Here is a 20316-nt window from a genome sequence, read left to right on the forward strand (position 1 = left end):
GCTGTGAGCTGTGATGCCACAGCATTCAACCCAGGGGGACAGCTGGAGGCTCTGTCTCAAAAAAAAAAAAAATGGCAGCAAAAAAGACAACCCAGTAATAACATGTTGAATCTGGGTGGTGGCAGTGTGGTTGTCCACTTTTCTTTATGCTTTTCAGGAACTTTTAAGTTTCTCAAAATTATAAAATGCAGGTATAGCCTTTTAATTTTCAATGACAGTGACCCAGGAACAATTTCTGTAATTTAGGCAATGCCTCTTTGGTTTAGTGGCAAGATAACCACATCCATCCTCTTTAGAAGTGAATCTATTATCTTGAACAAGGGGAAGAAAAGTACCATGCTATTGTAAGAACACATCCACAGGTATTTTGGTTATTTCTTTAATACTTGTGATAGAGTATTAAATATTATTAGAAGAAAAATACTTGAAGAACAACAAAAGGAGACTACTTTGTAGGGTACTTTCTGGAACACAGGCTAAGTCTCACTTGGGGAGGTAGTGTCCACTTCATGTAACCTCATATTCAGGTCAGAAAACAGAGAGGGATAATCACAATGTAACTCTTATTTTTATCAAATTCCATTCTGGACAAACTCAAGATATGAGAACTATTTCAACAGCATTCACTGAAGAGCAGAAGATTTAAGATGATGTTACCTTGACAAGTTCAGGTAGGTAGCTGTCTAAACCAGAACCAGAACCTTCCAATTTGCTTTGTTCGTCATCTAAAATGGCAAAACAGATTATCTGAGTCATGAAGTATTTTTTTTTTTGGCCAGGGCTGGGTTTGAACCCTCCACCTCCAGCATACAGGGCCAGCGCCCTACCCTTTTGAGCCACAGGCACCACCCAGTCATGAAGTATTTTCTTTAGAACAGGAGGAGGAAGGCCATTTTTCTTAGGTGCCCTTAAACAAAGTGGTTCTTAATTCTGGACATACACAGGAAACACCAGGGGTAGAAGTGAGGGGGTTGCTCTGAAAGAATCCTGATGCCCAAGCCCAGTGGTGAGCATCAAAATACTTAACAGCTGGTACAGCATGGACACTAAGAAGGACTGATATTAGCTATAAGTAACACCTCATGTGGACACACCCTTCAAAAGTCAAAATCTTTGGTGGAGCCAAGGAAATAGTATTTTTAAAATGCTCCCAGGCACTTCTAGGGGGCAGCCAGGGTAGGGGAACTACCTGAGGGCTTGAAGTATAACATGTATTACCAAAAATATACCCAGACTTTTCTCACTAATTTAATCTGAGGCTCTTGCTCATACTAACTTTGTCTTAAAAATTTCAAAGGATCTTATTAACAATAACAACCATTACCAATATTTTATAATACAGTGTGAATTCTATGTCAGGTACATGAAATAACATTTTCTTATTTTACTCTTCCCAACTGACCAGATAGTTTAGTTTTTATTCCCATTTTAGAAGTGAATAAATGGTGGCTCAGAAAACATGAGTTGTTTGCCCAAGTTGAAAAAACAGTATTTATGGCATTCAAACCCAGGTCCTCCTCTCTGCATCCAAAGCTGTGGCTTTTTCCATTACATGATTTCCACATAAAAAAAAATCAGTGAAATAAATTCCAACGTGACAAAACCTTTGCTGACAGGCTATCTGTAAAGAGCTCACATCTGCCCTACCTCTCATGTACTCGTGCAATCCAGTTGTCATTTCTAACCTGCCTGGCAACAACCAAGACCTCATCACCACCAGAGTGTGTGTGTACTTGGGGCAAGCTAACCCTACCCACCTTCATGAGAGTCTCCGTTTCGCCTTTCTTGCATTGCAGCTTCAAAGTTGAGCTGGAGAATCTTATTTAAAGTTGTGATCCATTCTTCCATTTCCACTTCACTATCTGCTGCCAGAAGATAACTACTTTTGTCCTGCATCTTCAGTTCAAAAGCAAAACGCCTGACTTTGTTATTCTGAAATGGAAAAAGGATAAAGAGAAACATTTTTTAAAAGTTGGAACTGCCTTAAAATAGTTTCTCTTTTTTGCTGATGGGGGCTATCTCCTTGGCCTTTTGGAACAAGCTATTTAAAACTGCAAGCCCCCTCCCTATAGACCCATTACTAATCACTATCCACCCTCCCTGCTTTGTTTGCTCCATAGCTTTATTTTTCCATCTCACTCATTGCCTACTTTACATATTCATTTTATTCATTGCCTGTCCCATCCAATGCAATGGAAGCTCTCAAGGGCAGAGATTTTCTTTTCTGTTGTTCAATGCTACGTCCTTAGTTTCTAGAACAATGTATGGCACAAAGTGGCAGAAACCTTTGGTGAATGAATGGAATTTCACATATAATTTTCATATTCCTTTAGCTGATTTCGTTAAAGCAAAGTAGTATGTGGTATTGTATATTTAAAAGTAAACCATTATCTATCAAAATGTTTGACGGACTTACCTGAAACTCATCACTTATGAGTCTCAAAAGCTACCTGGACTCCCCGCCTATGGCCTTGCCTCATGCCTCAAGCTTCCATGCCTATGAAAGGGTGAAGGGCTCAAAGTGCAAGCACAGTAGTACACGTGCAGTGAACAACAGAGGATGGACATGCACTAGACCATGATCAAGATCAATCTTGGTCCCACTGACATTTGGGCAGCCAATTTTCTGTTGTGAGGGGCTGTCCTGGGTGTTGTAGGATGTTTAGTGACATTCCTGGCCTCAACCCACTAGATGCCAGTAGCATATCCTCGAAAATGTTTCCAGACACTGCCAAATGTCCCGGGAGGGGGCAAATCTCCCCAGGTTGCCCACACTAGATAGAGTTTCAGTTCTGAACATGTCACAAGACTCCTTGTAAGCACAGGCTGGGAGATGTGAAATCCCGAACTTCCATCAACCTAAGGGGAACTGAACAGCCCCTGCATCTAGTCTCTGAGAGCGCTTCTCAGGGGAGATGTCTGGGACCGGGAAACCCTCCCAAAAGTCTGTGTTTTCTGCAACACAGTTCTTAGAAATGCAAAGCCAAGTGCCACTTCTGACAAAGCCACACAAACTCTAGCGCACAGACCAGACTGTCTGCTGTGGGCTCAGTAATTAAAACCTTGGATTTCACTTAAACTTCAAGGCAAAAATCAAAAAAAGAGCCAAAGGCTAGAAATGAAATGAATTCTCTCTGTTCCATTCCCCAGTGCCTCACAAACTCACTATCTTGAAAATAACAAATTTGAGGTCAGGAGAAGACATTAGGCCTAAGTTATTCTAAGCTATTCTTCTTTCTGAGTCTTAGTTTCCTTACCTGCAAGATAAGAGCAGTTAATTTCTAGGGTCCTAAAATACTTTTAAAGTTTTTAGGAAGGCATTTCTTTGAGTCTGCAAGACCAATGGACTAATTTTTTTACAACATCCAAATACAATCATAATTTTTAATAAAAAATACTTAAAACACTGCTTTTAGAGCTCAGTTTACAAATGACATGGATAAAAACAAATGATTTTGATCTTTTTAGGACTTAGATACAGTTTATTAAATGAAAAACACCATGATCTTCATCTGTAAAACCATCAGAGACAAAAAGTGATAGCTTCAGGGCTGTTGTACTTACAAACATCTGAACACTAACAAAACTCTCTTATAAAACAAAAATACTTCCTACTTTTAAAAATGAGATTTTCAAGTATATTCAGTTTTGCTTTAACCTTCTTAATAAAGTCTATGCCAGAAAATTCAGCTAAAAAGTAACCTCAAAGCCTCCTCAGTTTAAGAATACAAATGAAAGGAAACTCTTACTTGGGAATCCCACATAAGAAGTGAATTCACTGCCACTAATAAATCACCCTCATACTCCTTACATCACACTGTCAGTAACATACTCTGATTTAAGTCACTTGTTCATAGCAGCAACTTTCAGCTGAGGCTGAACTACTATCTGGGAGATATCCACACGTTGATTAGCTGTTCACTGAAAATAACTTAACTTTCAATGAACATCGTATGTAGTACATTAGTCTTCATCTAGGGTTCTATGCACTTTCATGTATTCTATCTTTGGCTATTTTTGGTACTGCACAGTGGTTTTTAAAATTAGTTACTAATAATTAAAGATACCAAGATTGAAATAAAATGCTTTACTGTGGCTTTCTGAAAAACCAAAAGATGTGGCAACACTGAGCTAGCAATTCTACCTGGCAACAGCAGCTGAGCTGAGCAGCAGCCACTGCTGTCACCAGGCACCAGGTTCCAGTCTGCTACAGACCCCAGCATTCCCTACTGCTCTACTTCTAGGCCTCTTCTGCCACCATGTCCACCTGCCTGGCTCCTGTAGACATCTCATTCCAAATCTTTAACTTCTGCTCTGGCTACAAAGTAAGAGGATCTAGACTTACGCTCTCACCATCATTCTAAGAAAAATAGACAAAACAGATAAAGGACAACACACAGAAAAAAAAAAAAAAAAAAAAAAAAGGACAACACACAGGGCAGGCTCGTGATACCTGACAAAAGGGAAATGTGCAAAGTGAGCCCCACAACTCAGCTTTCTGCCTGAAAGCAGTATCTGGATTGTGCACAGAAAAGGGAACCCATAGTTGGGCATTGTGGTGGGCATCTGTAGCCCCAGCTACTCGGGAGGCTGAGGCAAGAGAATCGCCTAAGCCCAAGAGCTGGAGGTTGCTGTGAGCTGTGATGCTACAGCACTCTACCAAGGGTGACAAAGTAAAACTCTGTCTCAGGAAAAAAAAAAACAAAAAGAAAGAAAAGAAAGGGGAACCCAAACAGAGTCCTGCCATCTTGCTAAAGTAACAGACTGACTAGAGCTGGGGAAGACCAAGGGGACCAGAGTGTATAGGACAGTCTCCAGAATGAGATAAAGATAAAAGAGAACCAAACTCAGCAGGCACTCCCTGAGTCACCCATCCAAAATGCATACATTTCTTTTTCATATGTCACGCCTTAACATGAAAAGTTTACCAACAAATTAAAATCAAGACATAACAACCTGAATTTCAGAACACCAGAGATAAAGAGATGATCACAAAGAAGGAGGGACTAAAAATAACATCAGACTCCTCCAAATAACACTAGCACCTAGAAGGTCATGGAATGCCTCCAGAATGCCAAGGCAAAATGATTTCACTTTGGATTTTCTAACTGGCCAAAAGATGAGTCAAGAGTGAATGCAAAAATAAAGATATCCACAGATACCCTGACTCTCAAAAAATTAATATTGCACACATAATTTCTCAGGAAGTTACTAGAGGATGTGCTCCTCTAAAATAAGAGAGTAGAAAATGAGGAAGACAGTAGGGAATCCAACAAGGGGAGGTGGCGGGAACCCCGAGGACGGCAGCTGTGTGGGGCAAAGAAAGTCATGATTCCAGATCAGAGCAGGAGGGAGGGTGCCAGGAGCTAAAACCCCAAGTATCGGCATAGGAAGTCATCCAGTATCCAAAACAGATGAATGAAGAAGCAGCTGTGAATACTCGTGACCCAGAAATAGAAAAGCAAACTCCAGAAGGAATAGTAAAAAAAGCTGGAAATAATTGTTTTAGGGCACGAGGAGTGCCCACATAGGGCAAATGCAGGGATGAGGCATTTTTCGCATGACCCCTCTGTACCACTGGACTATTTCAATCAGATGTATGTGCTCCATAGTAAACACACAAATACATTAACTAGTATGCCCATGGTCACTCCAGAAAGCTGTGCCCCTGACTTTAGTCACACTGGCCCCATGAAATAGCCTCCTTATAGACAAGCTTCAGGCTGATGTGATCAGCCACCATGGAGTCATGCTGAGAATTCCTTGATAAAGTGACTGCATCTTTGTGAGGAGTTGTTTAGGGAGACTGTTCCTTAATAAGAGCTCTCTGTCTAAGGCCCTCTGAGAGCAATGTCTGAATGCTCCTCATTCTGAGGTTACCAGGGCAGCTTCTGACTAATTGGATTCTCTGTACCTTATGTGCAGTGTGAACTGTGTCCAGGTCAGTGGTCTACCCACAGGAGGCATCAGGTCTTCAAAACCTGTGCTTTTTTTTTCTTAATTCTACTTTATCTAACCCCCATCCCAAACCCTTGTTCATCTTTCATTCTACTTTAAATTTATACTGTCCTATGATTTATGCATCCCCATAAGCCACAGCTTTATTCTTCCTGGGAAATGGCCAGGGAGTGGGTGAAAGGATGGACAGATGAACAGACAGATGGAGAAACAGACAGGTGATGGCTGGGGAAACTGGCAACTTACTTTTTGCCTTTTCTGTACTGTTGGACTTTTAAAAATATGTTCATTTGTTACATATAATTAAAGATAAATTTTAAGAGTAACTCTGTAAGTTAAATTTTAAGAGTAACTCTACAAGTACAACAGTTCTCTGGAAACAAAATATCTCATATTGACCCAACATTGCCCTTTGCTGGCTCTATTCAAAGGTCTTTCCTGGTATTAATTAATTAATCTTCTTAGTAACCATATTTGGTACTATCATTATTTCTACTTAACAAATGAGGAAACGGAGGCACAAAGAGGTTAATAACATCTCCAAGGCTACAGAGCTGGTAAGTGGTACAGCAGGGATTCCAACTCAAGTTGCTTCAAAACCCACCTCTTTACCAATACTCTAGCTGACACTGGTACTATGTAGTGATAACAGTCCCCACTGAGATGCCAGAACTGTTCTCAACACTTCCACATGTTAACTCATCCAATCCACTCATTTATTCTATTAAAGAAATGATCAGTATTCAAATTTTGCAGATGCAGAAACTTCAGGTAAGGAGCCTGTCCAAGGTCACACAGATAAAAAGTGACCAAGCCAGGTTTTAAACACAAGGACATGTGTGCCAGAGTCCCTGCCACAATATAACCTGCCTCTATGTCATCCCTGGTGTCTTCTACTATGATGAAAAACAAGCCTTTCCTTAAAGTTAGGTATTTTATTCCCATCACGAGTATTGCCATTTTTAGAAGTGTTTGCTTAAATCTGTTAATTTATAAATAGTTAAACAGATAAGAAAACTTCATGATAGAAACTCTCTTTATATTTACCTGAACCACACCCATACAGGAATCCAGAAATATCGATCCTTTTGGTTCTTTAGAGATCTTTTCGTCTTTATAAAAATTCAAATTATAGGATCCATCACCAAGTTGAATCAGGTGGAAAAATCGTCTCTTAAACGACTGGGAAAAAAACATATACACAGCTATACTTTCAAAATGAAAAGAGTCGCAATCCCTTATCAGTAACCCACTTATGACTACACGCATACATAACAACCATTCTTGTTCTCCCCAAACAAACCCTGCTCTAGCTGAGGGACGGGTTTCAGCTCCCCATCACATCTAACAGTCCCTCTGCATTTCAGACTGAGGAAGCGGCTGCAATAACATCCAGAGGTCATTTTTCTCACCCATAGAACTGGAGTTTAGGTAACCACCCAAAAGCAATGCAGGGACATCCAATTTGGAATGCAGCACAGAAGGATGGAAACTTTGTCTAAACTCCCTGGGGTGTCTTGCTCACACAGAATAGGAACTATTTTCTGCCTTATGACGCTGAATGATTTTCCATCCTTGGGATTATGATAGTCACATTTCCCCTGATTTAATTTTCATCTTCCTGTTCATCCTTCCTCCCTTCCATTGTTTCTTTTCCCTTTATTATTAATCCTGATCTTTCTCTGGTCCTACCTCTCTCCTGAATAGCTTCTCAGACTGGTTTTGCCTTTCTCTTTGCAACTCTCTTCCAATTTAACAATTTTCCTTTTTAGTCCTCAGTTTTTGCTTTACTTGACTTGGCCACAGTACACCTCCATAAAAGTGCTTGGTTTAGCAAGACAAATAGCCCCTCCATGCTGTTCTGTAAGGTACTAAGGAGCATTTTTCAGTTCAGACTGAGAAGGGCCCGTGTCAGTGATGCACCTACACACCAGCCCAGCGACAGCCTCTCCCTGCTGGTGGTCAGAGGTTGCTGAGGGGAAGGGGGTGGACAGGGCTGTACCAATGGGGGTGCTACCATCAGAGAAGTATCCTAGTAACCAGATAATGTCCCTTTTGTCAGGCACAACAGCACACCCATTCATGTTGGGCATTGTTTTCAAGACCTATTGCAGAAAGGCTTTCAGAGGAAGGGAAAGCACGGCCCAGGCCTCCTCACCCTCATGGTCACGCTGATGGCAGTGTTCATGTTGCCTTTGTACAGCCACCCGTGCTTGGTGATCCCACCCTTCTGAGATCCAAGGGAGGCGGCATCCTGGCAGAAAAGGAAAATAAAACACCACATTAAATCTGCTCTTACCGCCTAGGGGACTTGCTGGGAGTTTGATCAGTGAGAAAATCACTCCCTTTCTACCAAACTGTCTGCTGCCCCTTTCCTAGAGAAACCACTGACACTAATGCTTTACAAGTCACACTGGGGTCCACTTTGCAGTAAAAGAGCAAGACCAGCCTAAATTCCTGAAAACCTTACTCCATTAAAGGCAAACAACACTCCAGTCCAAAGCTTTAAGTGTTTAATGAACCACAGAAAGTACATACCACTCTTGACCACTCAAGTTGGACGGTCTTGCCTGGTTTCACAAAAATGTTTTCAAATTACACTCCCCTATAGTTGGAGGACAAAAGAAAATTCCTGGAAAACTTCCCAGAGGTTCAGTTCAGGGAAAGGTGAATAAAGAAAGAGAGGAAATGTGAGGCAATACAGAAAGGAGAGATAAAATGATGGGGCAAAGGAACAGGAGAAAGAGAGGTAAGAATGTGAGCAGGAATGGAGGGGAAGCAGGGAGTTAGAAAAATGAAGAGAAAAGTTAGAGAAGCAAAGAAACATAAGTTCAAACCCCACAAAACGAGATCTGGGTCTAAGGATGTGGTCATGGAGCTGCAATTACTACTAAAAATGTTAGGCATATATTTGCACATACATACAATAAACAGATAAAACAGATGCACAAACAATGCTGCAAATTTTCTATAATCAAATATGCAACTGCAAAAAGACCCATCCTATGCTTTGTTTTTGGACCATCTCAATATTAATTTTAGTAGTTTTATTGTTGTTGTCATTAACAGTTATTGAAATAATTTCCCTGTCTATGAGTTTATAATGTACTATATGCCATTCTGTGCATTATTTCAATTCATCCTCTTGTCACTATTAATCCAAATTGGCACCAAGTTCTCAAGACATTGTTTATTTTGAATGACCATCTGCTTTTCTCAGAATTATTTTAAAAGTGGTTTCTAAAACAATTTGCTTTGTGGACATTGTTAAAATTAGCAAGTAGCTGGTGTTATGGCTCAACTGAAAATTTGGGGGGAAAAATGGAAAAACCTAAACTCTCAATGGGGCATCCAACATCCAGTGGGAAGAAAGAAAAATACAGAGAGACAGGAGCACGGCCTTTTTATTATGCTTCCCTTGTTCACCTGACAAACTCACCTGAACACCCTACTCTCTTTATATGCTCCTCTAGGCATAATCTTTTCTCTAGGAGTAGAAAGAGGGGGCTTGATAAAACCAGATTTCATTAAAAGCAATCACTGAAGAAACAGCCATTTAAAATCTACTAGCTGGCAGTTTGTTTTAAGATATCCTGTTGAATAAGAACCTAAATTTGAGGTCTAAGTAATCTTGATATCTTTTAACAATGTAGCCAAATCTGATCCAAGTCTTTAAAAATGATCCCAGAACAAATAAACACAGCCATAAGAACATGAAATGCTAATAAGCAGTCAAGTTGGAACAGAGACTTTATTTCAATCAATCACATAATACAAATATCTGGGTAAATATTAGTAATTTTCTAACTCATCTTCTAAGTCTGTAACAAACAATGTTTAGGTCTAAAGTGAGAAGAGATGCAATGGCAAGCAGGAACCCACCTCATCTTTGTCAGCCTCCTCGTCAACTTCATAGACATGAACTGGAAGTTTATCCAACTTGGGCACTTTGCTTTAAAAACAAGGAAAAAAACTTGTTTTATAACTGCCTAGTCAGTGCAGAAGCTCTGCATTTCTTCCTCCATCAGAAGATCCAGACTAAACCTAAAGCTGGCCCACTCAGATAAAGAATAAAATAATCTACGCCCTTGCTGCCCAAAGTGGGTAAGCCAAGAAACCTGAGTTAGAAAGCTCCAAAAAGCTATGTGGAAGAGACAGCATAGCTTGTTGGGAGTTAGTAGATATATTAAAAATAAGGAAGTGGATTAGTTATTAATAAATAAAGACTTGATAGAAGTCTCTGTTTATGAGACAAAAAAGAATCTGAAGTCACTGCATTAAAAGTGATTGACAATGATGGTTTTAACCACAACAAAAACAAGGCACCAGTAACAACAGCAGCCAACTTTATTAAATTCTTATAATGTGCCAGGCCCTGTGCTATGTACTTTACATGTGTTTTCTCATTTAATCCTTTAGATGGTGGAGACTGCTGTTAAGGCCATTTATCCCAAGTGGTCCCCAACCTTTTTGGCACTAGGGACTAGTTTCATAAAAGACAATTTTTCATGGACAGGATTAGTAGTAGTGGTCGGGAGGGTTGATCTGAATTTGCAAGTAACAGATTTGTTATGGTCTCCATGCAGTCAAACTGCTCTGCTAATAATAACCTGTATTTGTAGCCAATCCCCAATGCTAGCATCATCACCTTGGCTCCACCTCAGATCATCAGGCACTAGATTCTCACAAGGAGCTTGCACCCTGAGTTTACCGCAGGGTTTGCACTCCTATGGGAACCTAGTGCTCCTGCCAATGCTGCCAGGAGGCAGAGCTCAGGCAGTGATGCTAGCGATGGGAAGCAGCTGTAAATACAGGGGAAGCTTTGCTTACTCACCTCCTGCTGTGTGGGCTGGGGGGAGGGTGCTGGGGACCACAGATTTAACAGATAAGGACACTGAGGCTTACAGAGGGCAGAGCTGACCTAGGCAGAACACAGAATCTATGTCCTTCCCATCTGTTAACAATTCTCTCTCCCTTTCTCATCACACATTTGGAATTTCTTATAAATGCCACAAAGTGAAACCTACCAGCAGTCTACTATCTAGTAAGTACACAATAACCCTCACTGTCTGTTAGCTTTCGACCACGAGAATATGAACAAGATGATCAATAAATATGGGTTCAGTCAATGACACAGGAAGAATTTCAAAATCCCCAAATGAGGACTGGGTAAATACAGAACTAAGGAGCATACCCATATGGAGAAGATAATTCTAGGAGGGAGTGTTCTCGGCTGAGGTTTAAAATGCAGCAATTGGGGAGTTGGCTGAACACTCCTAAGGAGTGGCAGAGCCACACAAAGAGGAAAAACAAATAAGCTAGGTCCCCTGAGAACAGTACAAAGGCTCAAACTCACAGATGCAACACCAAGAAAAATATATTAATGAGGTCTCAAGCAATATTTTCATTGGTGATAGTTACTTTTAAAACACAATACAAATTTCATAACCAACTAGACTTCAATTTGCCAGCTGCAATGGCTTGGATACAATTTATTTATCCCAACCAAAACTCATTGAATTTGATCCTAATGTGGTGGTGCTGAGGCTAGTGGAGATGTCTGGGTCTCAGATTCTTCCCGAAGGCCTGGTGCTCTATTCACAGTAGTGAATGAGTTCTTGCTCTCATGACAGTACTTGTTCTCCTGGGAATGGATTAGCTCCTAAGAGTGAGTTGTTATAAGGCAAGGTCCCTCCTCCTCCATGCCCATTTCTCTTTTGACCTTCTCCACCATGTTTTGACTCAGCACAAAAGCCCTCCTCAGAAGCTGAGCAGATGCCAGCTAGATGCTTCTTTTATAGCATCCTGAACTATGAGCTAACTAATCCTCTTTTCTTTATAAGCTACTCAGTCTCAGGTATTCTGTAAAAGCAACACAAAATGGACTAAGATACCACCTGCACCATTACAGGATGTACTATTTTATTACAGGCCCTACAAACCCCTGATTCACTCTAACTACCACAAATCAGCCTAAACACATTTAGTTTGGGGATATACTACAATGAATTAATATTTCAAAGGAGATAAAGAAATTTAACTTGGAAAATACTTATTTCTTGACTTACTATTTTTTAACTTAAATGTACCCAATTTACTGAAGCATATTTCAGTCTACTTAGGTGTTCTTTGTTTCATACTTCTCAGTGAAAAAATATTCATCTATTTATGTTTTATTGGTGGTAGCCTAAAAAGAATCACTGGCCATAATCAAACCATCCAAGTGTTTATTACCACCACCAATGCCAGAATACTAAATTTGAGTCCCACAGTAAAGACCCTGTAAACAACAGCCACACCATATACACACAAACCATCTAGAAACATCTTCTCCAATTACTCGGACTGCATATGAAGTTACATTCCTCTCTGAGCACTTCAAGTACAAAGACTCTTCCTTATGTGCATAACTCCATCTTGTGTGGTCTTACAGTTACTTACTTTGGAAGCTGTCGAAACTCTCCTGAGTAATCTTCATATTTATAGTTCACAAGATGCCAGTCAGAGTTGTAGGTTTTGATGCACTATGGGGAAGAGAAGAGGGATTTAAAAACTTTAAAAAAACAGAAGAATACGTGATGCCTTTTAGAAAATATCTGGGAAGGTCTGGGAAGGCACACCCATACGAACTTAAAACAAACAAACAAACAAAACACTTTCCCATCTAATGCCTGAAATTCCGCTCCCACCCACCCCTCTACTCCTATTAGGCTTAAGACCAGGCATCCTCAAACTTGGCCTATGGGCCACATGCGGCCTGCCTAGGACGTTTATCCAGCCCGCTGGGTGTTTTTGCCACTGCTGCCTGTCCTGCTTAGCAGCCGATTCGTCCTGGGGCCCGCAGTCTGGCCCTCCAATGGTCTGAGGGACAGTGAACTGGCCCCTTGTTTAAAAAGTTTGAGGATCCCTGCTTAAGACTTTGAACCCCTGAAACATTATCCTTGGGAGCAGTATCACTTTAAGTCATCATCCCAAATCATGGAGACAAATTTCACCCAACCTTGTTACATTTATATATTGTTTCAACCTAAGCACTTGGTTCTTAAACTAGGACATGAACGTGATTAGAAAGTATGAACCTAAAGACATTTTCAGACACTAAAATTAGAACTCCCTCAGTTAGTATAATAAATTTGCCCTCAGTTTTTCTTTCTATTCATAAGGAACAGAATAAGGTCATTAGGAGGAAAGATTCATCTCTGGGTGTGTAGAGAATACTTGTACATAATGTTTGCAGCACTACACTGTCAAAGACTCTATCAGTGACATTAACCTTCACAGACAGCATTTAAACTACCTCACTACCTGATAGTGTAGTAGATGTGCCAGCATGGTGTCTCTCATTTATCTAACCATGAGAGAGCTACCCATCTATCCACTGTGATTTCTTTTACTTTTAAATATTTAAACATTATAATCATCTTCCTTCCCTATTTTGCCTAAGGTATTAAAGTCTGGACACTCAGATGTTCCATTCATAAATGTATTCATCATACACAAGTTTATGCTTATAGACCCATGAGAATCCAGCCAGTAGTGTGTAGATCCTTAAGATTATAATGCCACATCTGCCAGATCTTCAAATATGAATGAGTCAAAACCAACAGGTGAAGAGTTTTAGTTATCAGCATAGTTCAAATGAGTCGATTCTTGACTGTGCATATGTAGATTTCAGTATGGAAAAAAAATGAAAACACAGGTAGATAAATATATATATTTATGCCTTATCTAGTTTATTTGATTCTGGCTGCAATTAATATCATGAGCAAAGTCTCTATTCTCTTATTTCACTTCATAGTTTGTACTGTCATCCTTTTGTCTACATCACAGCCTATGCCTGAAGGGCTTCTGGAGCAAACTCCTCTTTATCCTCAAACTTATGAAAACACTAACAGCAACAACAGTGAGTGCTTATTTTGTGCCAGGCTCTGTGATAAGGATTCCTCACCAGCAAGGGTGTGAAGGAAAGGCAGTCTAAGTTTTTTGCCTGGTCATTCTCAGAAGTGGGATAAATAGTGGAGTTTAGAGCAGATTCAGATGTGGAAGCTAACGAATCAATCTTTCAATTTTTTTTACTATGCTGTTACAAATATTTTGAAATGCAATTCTATTCTTGAAAATACTTTAAATTTCTCAAAACATTTTCACATTTAGAACATCAGACATTCGTATTCCAAATTGCATTCCATAAACAATAGGATTTCAGAATTATCCAAAGTTTCAGTATCCCACTTGCGCCCCTAGGTCACCAACACAGTAAAGTCAAGCCTGAAATACGCATGACACAGTCTAGTGGATGCCCTTCTAGGCTCTTCATATAGGCATGGTGGTTTTCCACTGCACTGCAATTAAAGTTGTGGCTCAGCGCCTGTGGCTCAAGCGGCTAAGGCGCCAGCCACATACACCTAAGGTGGCGGGTTCAAATCCCCAGCCTGGGCCCGCCAAACAACAATGATGGCTGCAACCAAAAAATGGCCAGGTGTTGTGGTGGGCACCTGTGGTCCCAGCTACTTGGGAGGCTGAGGCAGGAGACTTGCTTGAGCCCAGGAGTTGGAGGTTGCTGTGAGCGTGATGCCATGGCACTCTACCCAGGGGGACAGCTTGAGGCTCCGTCTCAAAAAAAAAAAAAAAGTTGTACCAAGTCTCTTGTGGAACATTAAGGCCATTCTGAAGTATAAAATATACCTATCCAATTAAAAACTAAATAAATAAGTGTAAACTTGTATATATCATAAATGCATTTTATAAATAGAACACAAGCACCCAGATTTTATAATAATCTTAGACAAATGCATAAGAAAGATGATGGTAATGTTTAAATATTTAAAAGGATAAGGAATCAAATCTCTAAAAACCATAACCAACCAAGTTAAGTATCTAGAGATTAATTTACTTAGCAAGCCACTGCTGCCTGTCAACTTAGCACGTGTGGCTAACCTCCAAGGCAGAAGCATGGAATAAGGTAAGCAAACCTCTGAGGATGTAAGTCTGGGTGATAATGCGGTTCCACCAGAAATCCATATTCAGAGAACAGCACTTCCAGAAAGACAGAAATATGACTGATCATGTGATTAACCTTTCAAGCTTATGAAATTCAGTTAATATTTTGAAATTACACTGGAAGGTTTTTGAAGTTGTTTTTTTAAACCCATTAGGTCATTCTCTTGGATCAGAGGATGGGGAGGAAGCGATGTTCACTCCACCCATGTGGAGGGGTCCCAAAGCACTTAGTTATGTTGGCTCCAGCAGCAGGAGAAGAGTTATTGTTCAATCTGCAGTGATTAAAAAACCTAATCAAGAAAAATCCCTCAAAAGCCATATTTTCTTAATTAGGGGATCCAAATTAGTAATTAATAATTTTGCCACATGCTTTAAACCAATGATCAATAAACTTTTGGTGCAAAAGGCCAGATAGCAAATATTTTCTTTTCTTTTTTTTTTTTAACACATATATGTGTTTATTAGGTTTCCACTTTCTGCCTTCACAAAATTAAAAAGGCTTAAAATTTAATAACAATAACAATGTTTAAGATGAGGACTAGAAACAAAAACCTCGTAAAGAACAAACAAAGATAAATACATTCAGAAAAGAAATCAGATGATTGCTGCAATGAAATATTGAGTAATAATAATAATGCAAAAAGAGTAACATTCACATTGTCATATTAAAGTATGTCTATCATAGAATGCTTTGACTCTTGAGGTTTAGTATGGAGTCATTAGTTAACTTTTTTTCCCTCCAAAGTCTCAAAAAATAGACAACTAATATTTATAAATAAAAATAGAAGATAATTTCAAAAAAAAAAGAACAGATCATGCCAAATCTTCTAGACAACAGAAAAAGAAGGAATACTTCAAAATCATTCTACTTTCTCTGGATATACCTGATATTAAAATTGGAAAAAATATATTATTATAAAGGGAAATTACAAACATATTTCACTTATAAATGAGGATGCACTATCCTAAACAACGTATTAACTAGTTGAATTAAAAATAATTGTTCAAATAATGTACTTTGGTCAAAATTAAATTCAATTTATGTGAGAATTAGTCACTATTTTCTTTTCCCTCACCCCCTCCCTCCTTCTCTCTCTGTCTGTTCTCCCCTTCCCCAACCCCCACTGTGTCATTAACTGTCCTCATAGGATTCATGTTTCTCCATTCCTGTGATGCTTCACTAAGAATAGTATTCCATGGTATACATATACCACAGCTTGCCAATCCATTTCTGGGTTGAGGTTTTTTTTTTTTTTTTTTTTTTTGAGATATATATCTCCCTCAGTAGAGTCCTGTGGCATCACAGCTCACAGCAACCTCAAATTCCTGGGCAAAGTGATTCTCTTGCCTCAGCCTCCCAAGTAGCTGGGACTATAGGCGCCTGCCACAACGCCCAGCTAGACATGTTCAGTCTTGAAGGCCAATTGTTTAGTGATAGTAGCCATAGGAAATACAGAGTGGACATAAAGTTTGAGTGCAATTTAAAATAGTTTAACACAGTAAATTTCACAAAAACTTTATGTCCACCCTGTATATAAACAAGTGGACATGCCTGCATTCCAATAAAACTTTATTTACAAATAGGCTGCAGGCCAGATTTCTGCCTACAGGTCATATATAGTTTGCCACCTCTTGCTTTAATACACTTATGACCACCACTTATATAAACATACCTGGCTGTAGCATTTTTGGAATTACTTTACTAGTATAGTATAGTAGAGCCTCCAAAGTTGACTTCCTCCCTACACTGACCGCCTACTTAAATTGATCTAATTTTCTTTTTATTGTTGGGGATTCATTGGGGGTACAAGAAACCAGATTATACTGATTGCATTTGTTAGATAAAGTCCCTCTAACAATTGTGCCTTGCCCCCAAAAGGTGTATCATATACCAAGACCCCACCTTCTTCCCTCTGTCTGCTCTCCCCTTCCCCCACCCCTCACTGTGTCATTAATTGAAATTAACCTAATTTTCATAGATAGGACATGTACCACATGTATGTATCAGTATAGTTGGCCTAGTTCCTTATGCTTGCCACCTCTGTATGCTGACCAGTTTGTTACAGAGTTTCTACTGTATTTACTAGTATTTTACAAAGGAGATAAGACAAGTGGTTACCTTTTCAGAAAGATGAGAAAACATATTTTAGAAATTTTAAATATATATTTAATTTTTCAAAAATTTCAACAAAACTAAATATTGGTATTTAGTTGGCCTTCACAGCTTCCTTGTAGTGGGCAATTTTACTAATGGACATATTTAATATCTAAATATCAACTAGAAAAATGAGGATAAAAACCTGTTATTTTTAAATGAAGGAACACATCAAAAAACAGAATGAAAACACCAAATTAGCTCATCCTACCTAAAAATACTGGGAGGAAGAAATAAATACCCAACAACAACAAAAAGCAAGTAACCTAAACTGCAAAATTTCTCTTTTCTCCCTAACGAGATGCTATTTGTGTGTTCAAACAAAAGTAATGACAATGAATGTATATTGGTTAGGGATCTATATAATAGTATGTGTATGTGTATATATATATATATTTTTTTTTTCTATATTTCCATCAGGGATAGACTATAATCGCCTCGTAGTTCGTAAGTATTAAAACAGTCTTAAAAATAACTTACAAATAGAAACATATAAATGAAGTAAATGAATGCATTAACTGTGTGTGCTGAGTCACCCTTAAAAACAGTATCAGTAACAAAGCCTCCTACAGAGATTTCCAGCAAATTCATTTACAAGTTACAGTTTATTTTAAGCCAAGGAGATTATACTTTGTAGAATTCATTTTCTATAGTCAGAAATGACTCCTGTGGACATTTCTGTCCAAGTTTCAGACTCCAGAAACTTCATGTTATTCTCCTATTTAACTTCTATCATTAAAAATACAGTTACTTCTTTGACACTTTCTTGGAATTTCTGAAATTTAAGAAAAAGAGGGAGTTAGAGGAAAATGACTTTAAATTATAAACTAATGCAGGAGAAAGTCTTACTTACCTCTGTAACAAATAAGCTCTGTGCTTCCTCTTCTGCCTTCCCAGGAACTGTTGAGCATATGTACCGGCCCTGACGTCTCAGGATGGCGGTCTGGGAAGAAAAGCATGAGGAAGACTTCAGAAAAGCATGAAGAAAGCAGTCACCTGCACACCCAGCAGCAGGACCCCTAAGCCACACAGCCCCTCCAATTCCTTCCAGCTGATGACACACAACAGATTCCACCTGGCACCCTAAAGTCCCAAAGCCAAGCTGAATAACTGCTCCCCCTTCTTTCTGGATCAGGGGCCCAATGATCTTTCTGAGGCAAGGGGTGGCCCCTTTCACAGCCCCACAACCCCACTATAGCAGGAATAACAAGATACACAAAAGGTCCTCACTCAGTAATTGTTAAATGAACCTATGAACCTCAAATGCTACCTTCCTGCCTGTGAACACAACAGCTGTTTCATCAAGCTTAAATGCTTATTTGAAATAAAATGACTTAGGCAGTAGCACACCTACCTCAATATATAGACTTCAGGTTTCAGAAAACAATGGTCTAGGTTTTTTTTTCTCCCACAGACCATCATCCTTGGATGATGGATCACAATCATAAAGTAGCACACATGAAAACATTTTGCTAACAGTACCTGTTGCTCTCTGTGGCTAATTACTAAGTGGGGATCTCACAGCACTGGTCCCAGTACTTTTTCTTGCACTTCTGGTTGGAGGCAGCCTTGAGTCAAATCTGTGATTCCCCTTCCCTCCAGGCCAGGGGGAGAACTATAGGACATGTATTTTGTGCATAACTTAATTTTATTTCCTGGCCTAATTTTCTCTCTCTTGTGTCCGCTTCACCTGAATTTGTTATTTTCTTCCATTATATCCATCTTTGAAAGTAATCTTAAAGCCTATTTTTAAAAAAAGGTCCCTTATTCTAAAGGTAGGGAAGGAAGGAACTCTGTTCACCAACGTTCTTGGAAGATGAATTACGCATTCACTCAGCCTCTGGAAGGGCTTTCAAGACCCTAGGGCTAGATTTTTTCATGAGTAAAACACATGAAAACACTTTAATACACACCTGCTCTCATGAAATGCTACAGATAGGTGACCCCATCAAGGAAGAAAAGCACCATATATTCAAAAAGCTACAAAGCCAATAAACTGATTATAGTTGACTATCAAAATTATTATGAATCAGGTATTTATCAATAGAGATTTTTAATAAAAATTTTAATGAAATTCTATATACTTAAAAAAACATACATTCTATGTGCCCATTTACTATGTCCTGATCTTGACTTATCTGGGTCTTTTTGAAATTAATTATAATAACTTTTAAAATATTCATGAAATAGCTTATTTATATGACACTTTTCCAAATAGCCCTCTGAAGTGAGAAAAATAAGACATGGATCTTTTGATTCTCGTGTATCAAAATATCTTTTGTTCTCATTTGAAAAAACAAGCAACTTTAAATCATTACAAAGCAATACCTGAGTTTTAACAGATAAGATACCATAATGTTTCTCATTTCAAAATTAAGTTTACACATTAATCATTGCTGATCAATTCCTAACTTAGATTTTGACAAAGCAGTTTTCTGACCAAAGCCCATTTTTATCCCTGACACTTCATCCAAATAAGCTAAATTAGACGTTTCTTTAGTATATATCCAGTTACATGGACATGTGTTTCTTGAACTATATAATTTTAGATCTGTTTTAGATAATCTCCAAAGGTGGCTGCCATCCTTCCTTATAAATGCATACTATTCCTTACACCAAAAGGTAGAATCGATTTCTCCTCCCCTTGCATTTGGGCTAGCTTTGACCAATAAAATGAGGTGGAAGGCGGGTGGTTCATCAGTTCCCAACCTAGCCTTTAGGAAAACTGGCTGCTTCCAATTCCTCCTTCTTGGAAGCCAACTGCCATATAAAAAGTTCTACTATCCTGAGGTGAGAGAGAGTACAATCTAGCCTTATGGAGAGGCCACACATACAGACAAAGAAGCTCTACAGTCCCCAAGTGTTCCCAGTCATCCCAGTTGAGATATACTGCAATATGAGTAAAACATACTCTTGGTCATTCCACCCCCACAGACTGCAAGGAAAACAGAAGACCCCCCCAGCTGAGCCTTGACCAGAGTTTAGAATTTTGAGAAATAATAAATTATTGTTTTAGTTTCCAGGGTTTGGGGATGATTTGTTACTCAACAACAGATAACTGAAAAAATATTGTAAGAAACTAGGAATAGCTCCAAATCAGAGTACTAAAGAACACCACCATCTTCATGAAAATGGATTTCAAATACTAGTTAAGGTTCAGAGCTAGGACAGAAGCAGTGAGAATATATACCATGCTGCAGTCT

General features: G+C 39.1%; 1 protein-coding gene across 3 annotated transcripts in view; it reads right to left on the reverse strand.

The window, feature by feature from the left end:
- DOCK9 (dedicator of cytokinesis 9) overlaps positions 1 to 20316 on the reverse strand; it is a 175143-nt gene that overhangs the window by 117600 nt on the left and 37227 nt on the right. For all 3 annotated transcript variants that reach the window (XM_023513093.1, XM_023513092.1, XM_023513091.1), the window contains exons 3-9: positions 17967 to 18056; positions 12400 to 12482; positions 9841 to 9910; positions 8117 to 8212; positions 7006 to 7140; positions 1758 to 1932; positions 658 to 725 (exon numbers count right to left, since the gene is read on the reverse strand). In XM_023513093.1, coding sequence (XP_023368861.1) covers positions 658 to 725; positions 1758 to 1932; positions 7006 to 7140; positions 8117 to 8212; positions 9841 to 9910; positions 12400 to 12482; positions 17967 to 18056 — 717 coding nt within the window. The remainder of the gene's footprint in view (positions 1 to 657; positions 726 to 1757; positions 1933 to 7005; positions 7141 to 8116; positions 8213 to 9840; positions 9911 to 12399; positions 12483 to 17966; positions 18057 to 20316) is intronic.

Source organism: Otolemur garnettii, unplaced genomic scaffold (assembly GCF_000181295.1).
Source record: "Otolemur garnettii isolate 467f Iridium unplaced genomic scaffold, OtoGar3 scaffold00034, whole genome shotgun sequence".
Taxonomy (NCBI): domain Eukaryota; kingdom Metazoa; phylum Chordata; class Mammalia; order Primates; family Galagidae; genus Otolemur; species Otolemur garnettii.